The sequence below is a fragment of the Pinus tabuliformis genome, chromosome 6 (genome assembly GCF_031772625.1).
Source record: "Pinus tabuliformis cultivar Carrire ecotype Pingquan chromosome 6, CPIR1, whole genome shotgun sequence".
Classification (NCBI taxonomy): Eukaryota; Viridiplantae; Streptophyta; class Pinopsida; order Pinales; family Pinaceae; genus Pinus; species Pinus tabuliformis.
In genome coordinates, this window is record NC_142292.1 from 832,600,533 (window position 1) to 832,619,955 (window position 19,423).

Consider the following 19,423-nt stretch of genomic DNA (forward strand, 5'->3'; position numbering starts at 1 on the left):
CATAAATACTTGCCAGAAGAAGGATATTTCCAGGAGCAGTGGTGCCTTTCTTAGCATAACGAATTGGTGTGACCAGCCCTGCGTTATTTTTCCCCAAGACTGTGTAGGGAGTGGAGGAGCTTTTTGTGGGAGGCCCGGTGAGAGGGATTGAGGAGCTGGGTTTAATAGGGATTTGATTGGAGGAGATTTCCTAGCTTTTGAGGAGCAGAAAACACTCCAACTATCATAAATGACTTTTTACAGCAGCAGAGGAGGGCTCAACATTTTGGGGTCAATTTTGGAGTGTCAAAACTAGGACAAACCCTTTCTGGGTTTATTGAGGAGAGGCCAACATTAATTTGGAAAAATTTTCTAGGTAGATTTGAACAGTCAAACAGGGGTCCCAACCCAACCAATAGTTAGAGGAGCTAGGGGAAATTGGGCTGAAATTCCGAGGTCAACATTTGGCCAATTCCTTCGTGGATTTTTGTAGGTTATCAGAGGAGAGCCTGGGGTTAATTTCTCGGAATTTTCTGAGCACCAGAGGAGGCCCTAGTAGCCATTTCTTTCCAACCAGTAGTGGAGAATCTAGATTTCAAGGGCAGTGCAAAGCATAGAGGAGAAGTCACTTCCCATCATCCGGACACTTTGTTTTCTCACTTGGGATTTGTCTAGCTTGCCCTTGGGAAGCCCAAGTGCACTTGTTCTTGCCTATTGTATTCCTACCATGAAATATAATAAAATGGCTCAACTTCTTTGGGGATAAATTGTTAATGTGCTGTTATTTCGCAGTGTTTTGATCTTTAGTTGCAATTAAGAAATTTATGGCTGTTATTACTTAATATTTCCATTAGGAATATTACAGTGGTATCAGATCCATGATCTTGGCTAGCTATGGGGTTGCCAACTAGATATGGGAAGATTGGTGCATGTATACACAGTGACGGGTTAAACCATAGACAACCCATGGCTCACTAGGATTTAATGTGTGAATTCTTTCCCAATTGATGAAGGTGTCTGGTCTGATGAAGGTGTCAGACCAAATCTATCCTCTTCCTTAGAAAAGAGAAACTAGAGATGCACAGGTCGTGGGGTTGCAACCATCTACATAGGATTGTTGGGAGCAAGTAGATACACCAAGTGTGACCCATATTGGAGACTCCCTTTATTGTGTCGGTTGACATCTTAGCGGAGAGAGTAGAGCATACCCAGTTGTGCCATCGGTTGAGGTGGTGATTGGGGTCGTGCCCGAGTTTTTGGGTGATAGCAACACACAACAGATTGATGAGGCACTAGGAGATATAGAGGTATTAGACGATGGTCGCACACAACAATGTCATCAGTTTCAGGCCAACCTTCTAGCATTAAAAATGAAGGCCACGTCAGTACGAGAGGCTATTTTGCTGCAGAACGAGGAGCTGGAGGGCATGAGACTGGTTTGTGTCGAGTCAACATCCAAGCTGGCTCATGTTGGGGAACGATTGGATTCCCTAATGGTCACCCGTGTTGGAGACTCCCTTTACCGTGCCGGTTGACATCTTAGTGGAGAGAGTAGAGCATACACCAGTAGTGCCATCCGTTGAGGTGGTGACCGCGGTCATGTCCAAGTTTTTGGGTGATAGCAGCACACAATAGATTGATGAAGCGCTAGGAGATATAGAGTGTTGAAATTTCTAAGTCTATTCGTTAGAAATTTAATCTGTATTCTTTTGGTTTATTTCATCTACTTGTTGAATTCGTACAAGTTATTTAAAACATATAAATAATGAAATAAACACAATACAATCTCAACATCTACATATCATCATCTGAAAGAAAACAAACACACAAGTGACACCGTTATTTTTGGACAGATGTCCTCGGAAAAACCCAATGCAGGAAAACCGATGTAGCTATTATGAGGGTTTATTATTATGCAGTATTTCCTTGAGTACAATTGGGTGCCAAACTGGCTCACCCGACAGAGAAAAATAATTGGCAGCAATACCTCTCTATTCGAAAACAGATATTCAGAACAACTATCCCATGAAACCCTCTCCAGCGACTCTGAAGCTCTGCGCTAGCCCTTTTGGCCTCTGCGTCAACCCTCTAAGGCACTGCGCAGCCTCTGGAACCCTCTGCGTCACTCCAACTGTTCTCTGCGTGGATGACGCAGTTCCTTTGGGCTCTGTGCTGTCTCTATTGGGCTCTACGTGGCCTACTCTGGCTGCTGCTTCTCACTTTCTGCCTCTGCGCTGGTCTCTTGGAACTGTCTCCGCTTCTCTGTCCAGTACTCACTACCCCTCGTTGTTGATCACTGATTCGACTTTGCTTAGCAACCCCGCTCTAGCAAATCTAATGACTGATCACTCTAGTGTGTTCTCCAATTGACCCTAAAGCCCCTCTTATACTTTTCCTATTGGTCCTTCAACGACCGAGATTAAATCTCTAATCAACTGCTAAGATTAGATTTGGCTTGATCCATGACTTTTGGAACCTTCTAACCCAATTTTATATTAATATCCATTAATATTTTATTTTCCCTAAGTTTAGACTTAGGAACTTCATTAAAAATATTAATTATTTTAATATCTCCCAAACCGGGTACAATATGTCCAAACCATTTCTGGGTCTTGGAGATCTCATGTGCTTTAGCCTCTCCACTAATTTTCATGGCTAGATCACATCCGATGCTACTCCAATCAACATAGAGGTATTAGACGATGGTCGCACAAAACAGTGTCATCAGTTTCAGGCTGACCTTCTAGCATTAAAAAGGAAGGTCACATCAGTACGAGAGGCTATTCTGCTGCAGAACGAGGAGCTGGAGGGCATGAGAGTGGTTTGTGCCGAGTCAACATCCACGCTGGCTCATGTTGGGGAATGGTTGGATTCCCTCATGGCACAGTTAGAGGGCACATTGGAGAGTCGAAGCAACCCTCTTCGGGCAAACATAGACTGGGCTAACAACACTGTTAGGTCACCTTTGTGCATTAGAGAGAGAGAGATGAAGCTACCTAGTCAGAGCGGATGTGTTGACCTAGATAGCGGGATGAGACGACCCGAGTTGCACAGGTTGCAACATTCACATGTTGGGGCTGTTTTATGTGCGAGAGTTCGTGCATTTGATCCCTCTCTTGGGGTTGGATGGCGAGAGATTCTGAGTTGGTACCCGGTGGAGTGGGCTATGTAGATGGTGGTGGACCTGGGTGTAGCTCAGCAGGGGCTTCCAGGCACTGGGGATATTGGAAGCCTAGACTGGCATTGGGATCCGGGTGGGACTACCTATCATTTCCCAAGAATGCCGGTTGACTACGACCTGGATGGTACAATTGACCTAGCAGTTGAGCGCGCGCATTCGCTAGGGGAGTTTCGGCCAACACCAGTGGCCAATCAGTTTATGGACTGACTCCTTGGGTTGTCTTGGTATGACGATTGTACACGGGATCACGGGATGATTAACATAGTCTCGCAGGAGTTTGTTGGAAGAGGTGGCATTGGCAAGCCAACAGACGGTGTCTTGTATGGAGCTAGGGATTAACATAGTGATGCGATGGTGGAGGTGATGATACTGATTGGGTGTGGGTCGACACGTAGGGACACAACTCCAGGCCATCACATTCGGGGATGTGTTGGAGCATCTAGCATTGAGCAGTGGTCTACAGGTGGGCATGGAGATGCATGGTGGTGTGCCATAGTGTGTTGGATTGTGTTGTGGAGTAGGTCTGTATTACATCACATTGAATACACATGGGAAGCGACTAGTTCCTTGACACAGATAGGGCACATGTCAGTACGGGATAGTATAGCGATAGATAGGGATATCCTGTGGTGTACAGGGATAGGTTGTGGCATACAATGGCATGCTGAGGAGTGTGGTGGTACTTGGTGCTATGCAATGTCATATGGTGCAGCACGACGGGCCCTTGGAGCGTTGTCTCCATTGAGACTTATGGACAAGGACATTAGGTGTACCATTAGGTGCAACTCACTCGAGATTGATGAGGATGCAGTTGAGCTCCTCAGGACACCATGTTCAATAGAGATAGGTCTTCGATTAGGTTATCAACAGATCCGAGGTAGAGAATTGCATTCAGAGGGTTATTCTTCGGTACCGTTACAGACTCTTGATCATATTCTTGGGGACCTACCCACCCATGATTGTCTAGTTGAGACGTTTGGTGGAGGCATGAGCAGGGGAATACAAGCTTAGCGATGACGTGGTTTACTGCCAAGGTAGCATAGGTTCCACTCCTGGGCTCACACGTGGGGAGGCGATTGCGAGTGAACTGCATGATGCACTTTCGATGAGACAGTCTAAGGTGTCACAGGAGCTTGAGGGACGATGGATGGTAGACTTTGTCTACAGGAGGGCACCCAGACATCGAGCAATATCCAGATGTATCATCAGGAGATGGGATAACGAATTTCACTGCGTGGTCTGGCAGGAGTAGGGCATGTTGGCATGCGTGGGACAAACTCCTGATACTTGGGGTCCACCCATGGGATACATACAGGGGTCAGAGATGAGGGCCAGATGGGTTCTAGTAGGTAGTAGCGCTACACAACGACATCCTGTGAGGAGTGGGAGTTATGAGCTCCCAGTATGGTTGGGGGATCCAAGGATCCGGTTGGTGGGTGGATCACTCCACTTTGTGATGAGAAGGGTCATGGCAGAGGGTGATCCACTTCACCTTGGATTTGACACATGGGGGATCACTGAGACCTCCACTGCATTGCAAGGCAGAGTTATCTTGTTGTTGATCAGGGTTGATATTGGTAGTGCAGGGGTAGACATTGGCATCATGGAGATGCCCAGGTAGGATGAGCTTGGTCTTCACAAATATTTTGCCACTAGGCCCTAGGAGAGGAGGATACAGTCCGCGCATGATGGGGAGCATGTCATAATCAGAGTAACTCAACATCGACATGGTGGCACCTCTCTGAGATTAGTGGGGGACGTGAGCATTACAACTCTTCACAGCTCAATAACCTTTAGGGATGAGGTGGCTACTACAGGGGGAGATCACGCAGATCTTCCATTGGGCTTTAGCGAGTCACTGATGGAGTGGGGGACTTCATTAGCATGGTAGGTTGGTCAGTAGGATGATATTAGGAGAAGCTCACGTGAGCAAGATGCTATCGCTGCATGGATTGGGTGGTATCTTCGAGAATTTACTCTTGGAGTGCATGGGATGGCCTACAAGGTAGGACATCTTCATGAGGAGTTGGGCATAGTGCCACATTATCATGATCCCCTACTCATTGATGGTATGCAGGGGACTTTTGTTACTTATACTGGGCAGGATAGTGAGTGGAGCAAGGCGTGCTCCATGTTGGACAAGATAGCTTGGGATCCTGGTATTGAGGGATTCCTTCATGTCAGGACAATGCAAAGTTCAAGGACGATTCAATGGCGCATCTGGGAGCTTGACACATTTTGCAATGACAGTGGGGAGCAACAACTAGAGAGGATGCTTGTTCAGGCATTGCTTGAGGACAAGCAATTTTGGTGGGGAGGATTGTAATATCCCTAATTTTGATTTTTCATTTAATAGGATTAACAAAGTTTATTGGGGAAGTGCTAAACGTAGCACAATTTTGTAATCTGGGCACTGTAGACATTTTCAGTATGTGGGACTTAGGAGAAATCTAAAATTCCAACCTTAGTGGAATGTGGGGGCAACCCCTAATGGAATATTCACCCCTTGGAGGAAAAGTTGATTGTGTGGGAAGGGGGTCGAAATAGTTGGCTAAGGGACCCACAAGGAAAAATGAGGCAACAATTATAAATAGGAGGTTGAAGGCAACATAGAGCACTTTTGATCATTTGACATTTTACACATTGTTGCTCAAGCTGTTCAACTGAGTCATAGATGTTGTTTAGCACCAGAGGTTTCCAAGGGGAATCTCACCCTCTTCTTTGGTGGACCACGAGTGCCACCCTAGGGAGATAAATTCTACTCATCTTTGGATCCTGGGAGGATACCACGTAGTAGCACGAGTTTTTGGCATCAATGGGACGCAGAAAAGGGAGTTATGCAGGGCTTGGAGAGGTATTGTACTAGAGGGAAGAGATTTGTCATTGCTGGGCTATTCCCTCACATAAATACTTGCCGAAAGGAGGAAATTTCCAGGAGCAGTGGTGCCTTTCTTAGCGTAACGAATTGGTGTGGCTAGGCCTGCATTATTTTTCCCTAGGCAATGTTACTTGGGAGCGGGAGCGGAAGCGGGAGCGGGAGCGACCATTTTCAGAAGCTCCCGGTTTGGGAGCGAATCCCGGAGCGATTTTTTAAAAATATATATATTTTTTATATTTTTTAATTTTTGATACATATATGTCAACAAAAACATGTAGAATGATGAATTAGATATAAAAAACATAAAAAAGCATAGATTGAACCATATAACAACAATCATCTAGAAGTTATAATCTTCATCAACCACGTCCGCAAGTTAGTAACATAGTAACATACAACATATTGAGTCTCATGATTCATCAATCTTAAAGTTTCAAGCTTTCAAAATTCAATATATAACATTTATCATCATTGATCACCAAAGTTGTACTTGTAAGCTAAGTGTAACCATTACAACAAATAATATCTAACATGAAATGAAATGTTATAAAATGAAATGAAATGAAACAACTTTCAACTTTCATGAAGCATCATATTCATAATTCATTACTAATGAGTTATAATTGCCAACTTCAAACTTAAATTGTCATATATTGTTTAAAAAAATATCATAATAAATATGAAAGAGTCAATAGTTATAAAAGCTACTAGAAACTAGAAAAGAGAAGTAAATCTATTATCTATTTCTTATGCTTGGGCCTCTTGCCACCACAAGAAATGTCTAATTTTTTAGTCTTGTTGCAAAATCAGGATCTTTGTCATTAATATCACCCTCCAAGCATTAATATCCAGAGGTATCTTTGTCATTACCTTTGTATCTGTATAGGGATCTTTGTCATTAATATCACCCTCTAAGCATTAACATAATATAGAAAAAGCATAGCATGTCAAGTCAAGATTTTGTTTGAGTGATGCGTACATTTTTAGAAGGGTCATGATAGAGGAGTTCGACAACCAATGTCACTAACATCAAGGTACATAGAGGGATTGGTACTCTTGATTAAATATGAGTTCCATACCCTAATACATGACAAAATTCAATGGAAACATTGCAATCCCCCAATCCTGAAATCCTGAAAAACTGATAAGTCTGCTGGATTTTGAATGAAATCTAAAATTCTACTTTCTCCATATGAAATCCAATGAGGACGAAACCACTCTCAAACATCCTGAGTCATTTCATGGTAATGTTAAAAATTTAAGTAAAAGGATGAAAATGAAAATTAAAGAAAATGTCACTTTTACTTTAAGAATTTAACATTGCCATGAATAGCATATCAATACTAGGGCCTAGACTTGATCATTAAGTTGCCCCACTCAAAAACTATTTGTTTCTTTCAAAAAAAATTGCATTTCGAACATTACTACAAAAAAAAAATGCAAAAAAGGCAAAACGCTCCCGAAAAGGCAGGGAGCGAAATTTTTTTTAGGGAGCGCGCTCCCGACCCGCTCCCGAGTCGCTCCCGCCCGGAGCGCGGATCGGGAGCGGGAGCGAGGGGGGGGGGGGCGCTCCCCCGCAACACTGTCCCTAGGGCTACGCACGGAGTGAAGGATCTTTTTGTGGGAGGCTCGATGAGAGGGTTTGAGGAGTTGGGTTTGTTAGGGATTTGATTGGAGGGGAATTGGAGGAGATTTCCTAGCTTTTGAGGAGCAGAAAACGCTCCAACTATCACAAATGACATTGTCCAGTAGTAGAGGAGGGCCCAACATTTTGGGGTCAATTTTGGAGGGTCAATTATGGGTTTATTGAGGAGAGGCCAAGATTAATTTGGTAGAATTTTCTGTGCAGATTTGAGGGGTCAAACCGGGGTCCCAACTCAGCCAGCGGTTAGAGGAGCTAGGGGAAATTGGCCCGGAATTCTGAGGTCAACATTTGGCCAATTACTTCATGGGTTTTTATGGGTTATTGGAGGAGAGCCCAGGGTTAATTTCTCGAAATTTTCTAAGCACCAGAGGAGGCCCTAGCAACCAGTTCTTTCCAGTGAGTAGTGCAGATTTCAAGGGCAACACAGAGCATAGAGGAGAAGTCACTGCCCATCATCCGGGCACCTTGTTTCCTCACTTGGGATTTGTCTAGCTTGCCTTTGGCAAGAACAAGAGCACGTGTTCTTGCCTATTGGACTCCTACCATGAAATATAATAAAATGGCTCGGCTTCTTTGGGGATAAATTGTAAATGTGTTGTTATTTTACGGTGTTTTGATCTTTGGTTGCATTTAAGAAATTTATGGCTATTATTACTTAATATTTCAATTAGGAATATTACACCTAGGCAGGTGCCTATTCATGAATGGTCATGTGTTTAAGACATGCCTTTTCATTACTAATGACTATTTAACCTTATTATGACTATTATTGTTTACATTAATTTTATATGAATTATATTCATAACACTAACAATGTTGGGGGTTAACAGGTGTCTCTTCATGCTTGAACTCCGACGTTTCCGCACACACTTTTTGGATGTCTTTTGTAAGTTGCATCTTGTTGACGTGTTCATCAAGTCTTCCATTCTTTACGGAGCTCAAATTTGGTTATCTAGCCTACTACTTGCTGATCGAGTTACTATTGAGTAGCTATGAGCTCTCATGTTACAATGGATGACTAGGTGCAAATGTATGGTCCCATAGGCTATCGTGTAGGCCATTTTATGAACACATATAGCAGCCTTGAGAGTATTTTTATGTTGGTTTCTTTTCTTCATAGGGTTTTTCACCACGATTGATTGAATGGTAGGATGGGATAGATACCTTAACCTTGCCCTATGCACTAAAATGCATATCGTCTCCCCCTTTGGCTTTATGAAGATTCTTTGCTATTTCAATCTATTGGTATATCCTTACTAACCGTGTTCGGCGAACAAATTCTTTCAGGTTCGAAGTTCGCCGAACTTAAAGGCATGCCAAATTTGTTCGTTTTGGTTCACTGAACATCAAGGCGAACTCCAATGCGAACCTGATTCGAACCCGAACATCATCACTAACGCGAATATTTTTTTTTTTTGTTGACTAGCGGAATCGGCAACGGCAGTGGTATCGTACTCGCGTTACACGGGGTCGAATCCCACCGGCTGCCACTATAACCTCTAGGAGGAACCGCCCAGCCCGCAAGAACGGCCCTCGGTTAAGACGAGACTCGAACTCGTGACTTGCATAGCGGCACGAACGACTTAGCAGATCGTACGCTGGCCACGAGACCAAAGCTCTATGGGCAACAAGAATAAAGTTTTAAAAATTGCCTTGGATTCGATTAAATTCGGCATTTGGTCAGAATTCTTTTGGCATTTGATAATTAAAAAAGTCAAAAATCAAAACTCGCAGCCTCACACTCTACAATGACAGGTCAATTAAATTAAGCAGTATTGAATTTTTTAATAAATCAAGGAAAAGTTGAAAACACAAGTACTTAACTCGATTGAAGCGGTTTTTCTTTTATTTTTTTATTTTTAAATAGAAATCTTTAATTTTTTTAAACAGAAACAAAACATTTCTTTTTAAGATTGATATCACTATTTGACTGTATAAATTAAGGGCTGCAGCCGAGCTGAACCAAACAGGTTGATAATAATATTTTTTTGGAGGATGATAAATTTTTTTTGGAGGATGAATGTGTAGAATTATCCTCCTCTCAAAGATCTCTCAACCTCTCAAAGGAAGGAGTCCAACAATTTTTCCTACAGTAACTGATTTTAACTCATTTCAACCAATTGTTGGATTACAATATAAATTACAAATTGTTGGTATAGTATGTACAAACAATAGATAATGAAAAGTAATACATAATCACAACTTTGATGGGTTTCCTCTCACCCTAAACAGGGTACAGTCTCAGAGTTGGCTTTTGATGAGTTCGCCAGCCTTAAACATGGTACAATCTCACAATCTCAGAGCCTTAGCTGATAGTCCAAAACAGATAGTTGATTCTACGTCTCTCTCTCTTCGTTTTTTGTTTGGCTTCCTCCCTAAAGTGGAGTCTGTAATAGTTGTCTCCTTTGAACAACAATTGCTATGCACTTAATGTTATGTGTTTTTCAGATTGTATATAAGTAAAGGCTCAAGTTCTATTTTTATTTTCGCTATAGTGTTTAAACTTTAAAATTTTATTATATATATTTCAAATTTCTAGTATGTCGAATTTAATGCCGAACTTTATCACCAAAATTTTAAGTGTCAAACTTTATTCGAATTGGAAAGTCATCGAACTCTAACACAAGCACGAACGCGGTGACTTAGGATATATCCACTGAGTGCCTTCCCTCTTTCAGTGATTCCTTGATTGCTACTAGTCATCTTCTTCCCCTTCATCAAGACATCAAGAAGGCAATTAGAAATGGCATATATGGATATTGTAAACACCCAACTTGGATCTTCCCTTAACAGGCCCTTGGGTAGAATATGATCTTTTACTTGGAGCACTTTAGGTAATTGAATGGTATTATTGTACAGCTAGAGAAGTCTCAACATCATTAGTCTCACTTCCTTAGGTTCCCTCTAGAACATTTCACGGTAGTTGTTTAGATTTATGAGGGTCAGCATAAGAATCAATGGAACCAAATATTAGCCAAATTCAGCAATAGCCTCTTGACTAAGTTATATGACACACTCCTACGTGGTCCTTTGTCATGAATCTATTGTGTCGGACACAGATTCACAGGAACTGTGCTGGACTCATGTCTGGTACGTGTCCTCATCGTGTCCCATGATCAGGACAGGTGTCCTTGGAGAAAACACCCCACGGGTCTTAAAATGTTGACCTGTCTCTCTCTTTTCCTTTATTTCACTCAGCAGGTTGGAGCATGAAGAGTTTTTGGAGAAGATCTGCTTGTAGCCCTAACATGCCTCCTAGGATCCCCTTAGCCAAGTCCTTTGAGCCTTTGGCACTCTCCAAACATCATCATTAGACACTCCATTGGATCTTCTCAGTCCTTTATTCAATTGCAGATACTTCGTCCCCCTTGTCCTCCACCTCCTCATGTTGTCTTATGAACATCTAGTTGAACTCTTGCACTCTCTTCTCTTTCTTCTTCTTTGATGTGATATTTAGTTCATGCATTTCTTGTATGTTCATGATTTATCTTGGTACGCACTTTTGTGCTAGCATATGGCACCCCTACAGATTTGTATCACTGATGTAGTTTCCAGTCCCATTAACATATCTTTTGGTCGTTTGTTGCACATTAATAAATTATCTATCTTATCTTATCGTAATACATTATTATTCTGGTGCAATCTTCAAAATTCAAGGACTAGAGTTTTAACTTTTGTCTTATATATTTGGTAATTAACTCTTATTACTCCATCTTTTTCAAGTTTAACAAGAATTGATACTGCCCTCTGCTATCAGGTCATCTATTATAATACTAAGAGTCGATTCCTCTAATTGTGCATCATCATTTGGGCTTACCATAGTCCTTTGCTAGTAATATATGACAACGTTTCTTAGCTGATCACTTTTCTTCTACCTCCAGCCTCTCCTTGGTTCTACTTGTGTTTGAACTTTGAATGCAGAGGAATTCTTCAGATGTTTCCTTCAAGGATATTTTCTTCTTGTGAATTATAAGATATCTGGTTAGAAATGTTTAAATCCTTCAATGGCTCCATCTTGAAGTCTGCTATTGAAAAATGATAATTTTCTATGCAATCTTCTAACCTGGTGGTTTATTCTTGTTCATTGTTCCATTTTAAACAATGATGATGCTTAAAGGGATTTTCTGTGGGTCTCTTTTTATGTTTTGGCTTGAAAATATTGTGCTTAGAGAAGGCTATTTTGTTTAGTTCTGCATTGCCATGTAAAATGTGTTACAGTACTTTTGAAAGTGTATTATGTCGGATTTGATAGTAGTTTGTAACTCTGCCTTGGTTTTTATAAACTTTTACACTTATTTTTTCGGTTGTATTGCTGTTTTGTCTTCTTTTCTTGGTTGTTCATTCTACAAAATTAAACTTTATTTTAATCTGTTCCTTTTACTTGTAAAACCCTCTAATATCTTGTTTGGGTTGGATAGGATGGCATTGAAGATTGTCGTAAGCTTTGTGGTGGACATGGGTACTTGTGCAGTAGTGGGCTTCCAGAGCTGTTTGCTGTATATGTTCCTGCATGCACATATGAAGGAGATAACACAGTTCTGCTTCTACAGGTATATTGATCCCACTATCATGTTCTTCAATTTTGAGTTTGTTAGAGTGCTACTTTCATATGTAGTCATTTGAATGTAATTTACTGGCACGAGATATAGAATATCTATTTAGCAACGGGATATAGAGTATCTATTTAGCAATGGGTTCCGGAGAGCGGGAAAATGCATCCAGCGGATGTGTAGAAGCACCCTCCAAATTTGAGGGAATGTCCTGGTCTTCAACATAGGGGACCCCACCCAACATACTAAGAAATTTGAATTTGAATATGTAAAACTTGAAGCATAATGAATGATAAATCACATAGGTTTTTTGTGATGGATCCGGAAGAAAGTTCTCAACACAATTCAAATCACAGGAGCCTTAATTCTCAAATGATAAATCATTGAATTTTTATAATCTTATATGTAACAATGTAACACAATAATTAATAATCACAAATCATGATTCATAAATGATATACAGACTATCATGTTTGTATTTCTAATTTTATTTAGAATATTGAAAAATTGGAAGATAGGAATGCCTTTCCCAGTATAGAAGCAGAAAGCATATTTTCCCCAATACATTTATGCTAAAATCATGACAAAAGGAATTCAACAATTAAAACCACCAACATTACGTTACGTAGAGGGCTTGGTGTTCTTGATTAAATGTCAGTCCCATATACTCATACATTATAGTATTGAATGGAAATGTTGCTATTTGATTAATCTTGAAAACTGTTAAGTCTGCGTAATTCTGAATTGGATATGAAATTCTACTTTCTCCATATGAAGTCTGATGAGGTTGGAGCCACTCAAACATCCTTAAAAGTTGACATTCTCTTTTATTCCTCTTTTTCTGTCCATTTATGTTAAGAATTTAATATTACTTGTAATTACTAGGGAGGGGTGTTCTGTTGGCATTGTTGTCATTGATGGCAAAGAAGGAACAAGATAGGTCTTTGATGTCACCATATGCTTGTTGGGATGGAGATGTTGTTATTGCATATATTAATGAGTTGGTTTGTTATCAGAGATGTTGGTCATGTTGTAATGCGAGGCAACGGCATGAAGAAGTTGTGATGCAAAGGGTAATGGCAAAGGAGCAGCAAAGTAGGATGGCAAAAGGTGTCATTGATGGCCTGGTTTTCTTGGAGCTCTAATGTTGCTTGCATATGTTGTGTAATTGGTTACATAGCCTTGTTGGTTACATATCCTTATTGGTTGCTAATGACAGAATTTTGCAGAGATTGTTATGTTGCAGAGATTGTTGTTATGCGAGGCAAAGGCAAAGGCATGATACAGACATGATAGGAATTGTAATGCAGGTCATTTACTGTGCAGACTGAGTTATAACGCAGGCCATCTATTATCCAGACAGCATTACCCTAGACTGTAATGCACTACTCTTTCAGATAGACCGTGTTGCTGTGTTTGTTTATGTTGGCAGTTGTAGTTATTAAAAATGGCTTGTGTTAATGCATATTTCAAATTCATCTTATGGTTTTTATTAATCAAAGGTCGAAAGAGTTGAAATTGAAGAGACACCCTTGGAATGCAAAGAGACAATACTTATCATTTTAGATTCTTGTATGGAATACTGATAGCCATCAAAGCTTGTTTATAAAAGTGTGTGAGGTTGGAAGGCTGTAAGGTTAGAGAGTGTGTAAGGTTTGTTGTTCATGAGTTACTTGGCACATATGAAGCAAATGTAAAGCATATTTGAAGAGGAGAAGAGGCAGAAACAAAGATGGAGGGATGCTGAACTTAAGACTAGGTAAACCAAGAAATTGTTTTTATATGTATCAAGGGATTGCAGTCTCCTTTCAAGTTGTAACTTGATAAAGAATAGGTTGGAGCTTGTTGAGGTGGAAGTCTCATGTGGGTTGTAGGATGTAGCTTGCAGAAAATTTGTGGGAGTTGGGAGTTTCCTTCCAAGTTTTAGCTTGCAGAAAATTTGTGGGAGTTGAAGTTTCCTTGCAAGTTGAAGCTTGCAGAAGAATTTAGGTAGTAGCCTCCTAAGGTTGGAGTCTAGAAAAATCTGATGTAATAGAGGAATTAGGAGATTGCCTTTGCATCACAACAATAACAAATTCATGGCTTTTTCCCTTTATGGATTTCCACTTATATCTAGTGTCCACATGTGATGATTTTATGCTGTCATGAAAGTTGTTATGTTGTGATTTACATGTTAAATTCTAGTTGTATGTTAAATTTGATGCTCATATGATGCACTGTTTGACAATTAATAACTTTAGATAAACATTTAAAGGAAAAATAAAAATTGTCCATGAATACACACAACTGATTCAACCACCCTCCCCTCTCAGTTAAGTTTCCAACAGGTTCAAAACAACATGCTTTGGTAAAAGGGTGCATGGGAACATCTCATTTTTTGTGTGGGGATATACCCCTGGTGCACTTCTTGGCATCCGGGGATTTGGGTGAACGCTCCCCTTGGTCAGGGGGCAGTAGTATGAAACTTGTCCTTACAAATTCAGTTCTTCGATTTTACATTTACTAATGCGTAATACTAATAATGAATAAGCACCAACTCCAGTGAAGGGAGTCTTTTTTTGAAGGAAGTGTTGGGTCATCCATATATGAAAACAACAAACCATTATTAGCAGCCCTTGCTAACACATTCATTTTCTATAAACAAGAAAAAAATTAATTGATCAATTGACCGATCTATGACAACAAACCATATGTTTGTGATGGATGTGCCACCAAAAATTTGATCGACATGAAAAAGGAATCAAAATCAGCAGTGTTATACAGCCTGAAAGGGATGAGACTCGTATTCAGGGTTTCAGTCAGGTGATGCAAAGGTGGTTGAGCTGGTTGATCGTGAAGTAAAAGGATCAATCCTTTGAGAAAAGTAAGGTGGGTAACCAAGACGTTGTTGGATGAGGCACAACTACTATTAATAAAATGGTTTAATGACATTTTATTGAAGTTTTGATGCTTCAAACATTTACCTCTCTGTTTCCACCTTTGGAGGCAATAAACCATTGTGGGAACTGTTACTCTTGCCACCTACACCTACCTACATGTTAGTGAGAAAAGCCTTCAACCCCACAAGGTGTGGTTGGTAGCAGGGAACTCAGAGAAGGGGCTTTCACATTGTTCCCGACTCTCTCCATTGAAGCTATCTCTTAGGTTAGCTAAGGGGGGTTTTCCTTAATGAAAAGTTAAGTGAAAAGTGATATGAGGTTCTAGGACAATGTTATAGTGAAAATGAATTACTTTTAATGATCTATGAGCAAAATATGATATGAGCAATAACAATGAAAATCATTAACATGAAGAAACCATAAAACTAGTGCCTTATAAAGAATTTGCTCAACAAAATAAAAGATACATTTGCTCAAAGTAAAGATGGAATGCTTTCAAGAATGAAAGCAAAGTAACTCTGAAATGAAAACAAAAGATGTTAGCACAAGATATTTGTAAAATACAAAATCAATTTATGAATCAAAACATATTTTGCCAAAACTCAACAATTAGAAAATTTACTTAAAAGAAAGGTAAAATAGGGGATGGTAAATGCTAAATCAAGATGTCAATATGGAATTAGAGCATGAAATGAAAATACTTATTACCAATTTGAAGAATCACAATACTTGCTTTGAAATGTTTCTTGAAAATAAACTTTGCAATATAACAACTCAAAACATCAAGAGACACTCAGACAAGTAAAGTAAATGTGATGATGGAAAGTGCTCTTGGTTAATTTTATTAACCATGTCTACAACAAGATTGCAATTGAACACTTCAATCCTCAGATTTCACTATTGTCCAAAGATTTGGGTGTCACAGTGAGGAGTCCATAAAGGAGTAGAGTGTCTCTAAGATGTCTACTTCAACCAACTTATGTTGGAGGTAAAAGTTTAGTGAGGCTTGGGATTTGTTACTGCTCAAACTAGCAGGAGACCTAAGGGGGATCCCTAAAGGGAAAATGCTAGGCCAAGGGCAACAAACGAAGACATAGCCCACTGTCACCTCAGCTAAGACTCCCTTCTATTTATGGACTTTCACTGATGGGAGGAGACCTGGTATGTATGGAGTCAACAATGAAGAATATGTCAATGGATGTGAGTGACACAAATAAACCCTTTCCCAGAAGAGTTTGAAGTATGGAACTTGCTTGCTTTCTAAGCAGGGTACTATGTATTCTAGGGAAAGGAAGAGAGGATTTGAGGGTTAGGATTATGGGATAAGACTTGTGAAGGAGTTCCCCAATCCCTAAAATCCTTGTTAGAATGGTACCCCGAATGGTTCCTGAAGAATGATTTTTTAAAGGAGCGAGACCATATGGGGCTAAGCAGACTCGATCTAGGGTATGAAGAAAGTATGTAGTGCCCAATGATATTCTTACCCTATACAAGGTGGGGGAAAGGATCAAAGAAAGAATTACACTTGAAGATGTTGTTTTGATCCTATGAGGTACTAGCCTTGGGAATGGCAGGGCAAGTTTTAATGCCGGAGCTAGGGCTTGGCTTTTCTCCCAACTCCACTATTGCAATGGCTTCAAAAATGGAGGAGAGCTTGAGGAAACGCTAGCGCAGTAGACCCTAGGGGATCAATTTTTTTGTAGGGCTAGCTTGTCGGGAACTTGATGCCCTAGGTACCCCAACTTGGCTAGATCTGGAAGGAGGTGAAAGAATATGATTTTTAGTGACCATCCTTGGTAGATCAGTGCCTTAAACTTTGGGAGAATGGAGTCTATGATGAATATGAGTAGGATTTCTTGGTTCCTAGTTAAGGAGGCGTCAAGATCACTTCACTAGCCTTCTAGGCTAACGAGAAGCAACCTTGAAACTTTTATACTTTGATGTGCAAAGGGAATGGCTTTTCAAGGTCAAATTCTTTGAAAGAATTATTCCTATGAGATTCCACTCATATTACAATAGAGACACATTCCACAATTTTAGGCAGTAAATGCATGCAACAATTAGCCCTAAAACAGCAAAAATCCCAGTCCAACGTATATGACAAAAGTAAACATAACATCAAAAGGCATGTACTTACGTGTAACAAAGTATATCCAACCATTCACAATTGACAAGAGAGAAGCTCCGAGAGAAGATAAACCAATATCCACACATCAAAATTCATCCACTAAGAAAAAGTGCAAAATTATCAAGAGAGAGAAGAGATCCAAACCAAAGTGATGAGGAGCAAATGAGCTCATCTCACTTGTTTTATACACAACTTAGGAGTGCGAATTGGCCTCCTTGGCCTACATACTATTTATTTTTAAAATTTATACTTTTTATTATATAATAATTTTTATGAAGTAATAGAAAAATTAAATAATTATAATGTTAATTATATATTATATAATTTTATAAATCTAAAAATCAAATTATTAACATTCATAACTTACCTTCATAATTATATTAAAATTTATGTATTAGTATATGTAGCTTACAATTATAAATAAATAAGTTATGTACATATAAGTTATAATTATAAATAATTGGAAGTTATAGTGTATATATATTTTGTAATATATGCACTATCTTTGACTCCATGTCTTTGCATGGTGCACCTACATCTGTGCACTTGTGACTTGACATGGTATATGTTAGACACCTAATTCGTCAAGGATATATGTTAGACACTTAATTTGTCAAGGATATGTTCATCAAGGAGATGGTAAGGAATATGAATCATTATTCAGAGTCCAAGAAAACTTGGAAGATAAACATTGTATATATATGTATCATTTTAATGAAATTGAACTCATGTTTATCTTTTAATTTTAGTTTAGTCTAATAGTGGTATTGTTACCACACAAAATAGCAGGGGTCCTAGGAAGGGATCCTATATGGCAACTACTAGGTCAAGGGAAACAATGGAGCAATAGCCCACTGTCACCTCAACTAAGGCTCCCTAATCTTTACGGACTTTCACCGATGGGAGGAGACTCGGTATACGAGGAATCACAATACTGGATGTGTCAGTGTTGCGGGGGAGCGCCCCCCCCCCCTTCGAACCCGCTCCCGAAGCGCGCTCCGGGCGGGAGCGGCTCGGGAGCGGCTCGGGAGCGCGCTCCCAAAATCGCTCCCGGACGGGAGCGATTTTCGGGAGCGCGCTCCCTTAAAAAAATTTACGCTCCCTGCTCTGATAGGGAGCGTTTCAGGGAGCGATCGCTCCCGAGCTCCCGGAGCGTTTTTTAATGCCCGGGAGCGATAGGGGAGCGATCGCTCCCTAATCACTCCCGGGCATTAAAAAACGCTCCGGGAGCGATTTTTAACCGGCCGGGAGCGGTTCGGCGGAAAAAAATTCCGCCGGACCCGAAAAATTAAAAAAATTTAGCTAATTTTTTTTGTTTTATAAGCCCAATGGGCCAAAAACTTGTCATTACAACTTTGTTGAGCAAGTGATTGAGAGCTTGAGCAAGAGATTGAGAGCTGGAGCAAGAGCTGAGGAGCAAGGAGCCAGAGCTGAGGAGCGAGGAGCAAGTGCCAAGGAGCGAGGAGCAAGCTTGCAGAGGTATGTAACTTAATCATTTAGTTAGTTTAGCTGGTTAGGTAGTTAATTTGGTTAGTTTCATTTACCTGTTTGAGTTTAAAGATCATTAATTTAAATTAAATTAATAAATTAAATGAATTAATCCCAATAAACTAAATTAATTTGCAGATTCAAGACTCAAACCCTACAAACATCAAACACGATGGACCTGAGCATTTTTATTGGCATTTTCCTCTTCCTGGTCCCCTTTCTGGTTATTATGGTGGTGGAGAGTAGGAAACGGAGGGGGCCTGACCCTGAAGAGGTGGATGAAGAAGCCGAAGGAAGTCAAATAGGTGAAAACCCCAGTGAGGAGGATGTGGAGGGTGAACATGAGGGTGAAAAAACTAAACAAGACCAAACTCCATTGTGGAAATATGTTCAGAGGCCTGAAACAGGGAGAGGGGGTGGAACCACTAAATTTCATTGCCCCCATTGCAACACTGATTTCACAGGCTCATACACCCGTTTGAGAAGACACCTTTGCGGGAAAAGGGCATGGGATGGAGAGAAACAAATAGGAATCAGAACTTGCAACGGAGTGTCAACAGTTGATAGAGCCAAATACATAAAGGAAGAGGAGGACGCCCAATACAAAGCAAAAAGATCAAGGGGTTTCTTTGAACCAAGCTCACAAAGAACTCCTTCAGCATCCTCCCAAGGCAGTGGATATGGACATGGAGGCT

At 40.4% G+C, this 19,423-nt stretch overlaps 1 protein-coding gene across 3 annotated transcripts in view; it reads left to right on the top strand.

The window, feature by feature from the left end:
- LOC149261419 (peroxisomal acyl-coenzyme A oxidase 1-like) overlaps positions 1 to 19,423 on the top strand; it is a 250,103-nt gene that overhangs the window by 152,985 nt on the left and 77,695 nt on the right. For all 3 annotated transcript variants that reach the window (XM_089422227.1, XM_089422230.1, XM_089422231.1), the window contains one exon: positions 12,102 to 12,233. In XM_089422227.1, the coding sequence (XP_089278353.1) occupies positions 12,102 to 12,233 (132 nt within the window). The remainder of the gene's footprint in view (positions 1 to 12,101; positions 12,234 to 19,423) is intronic.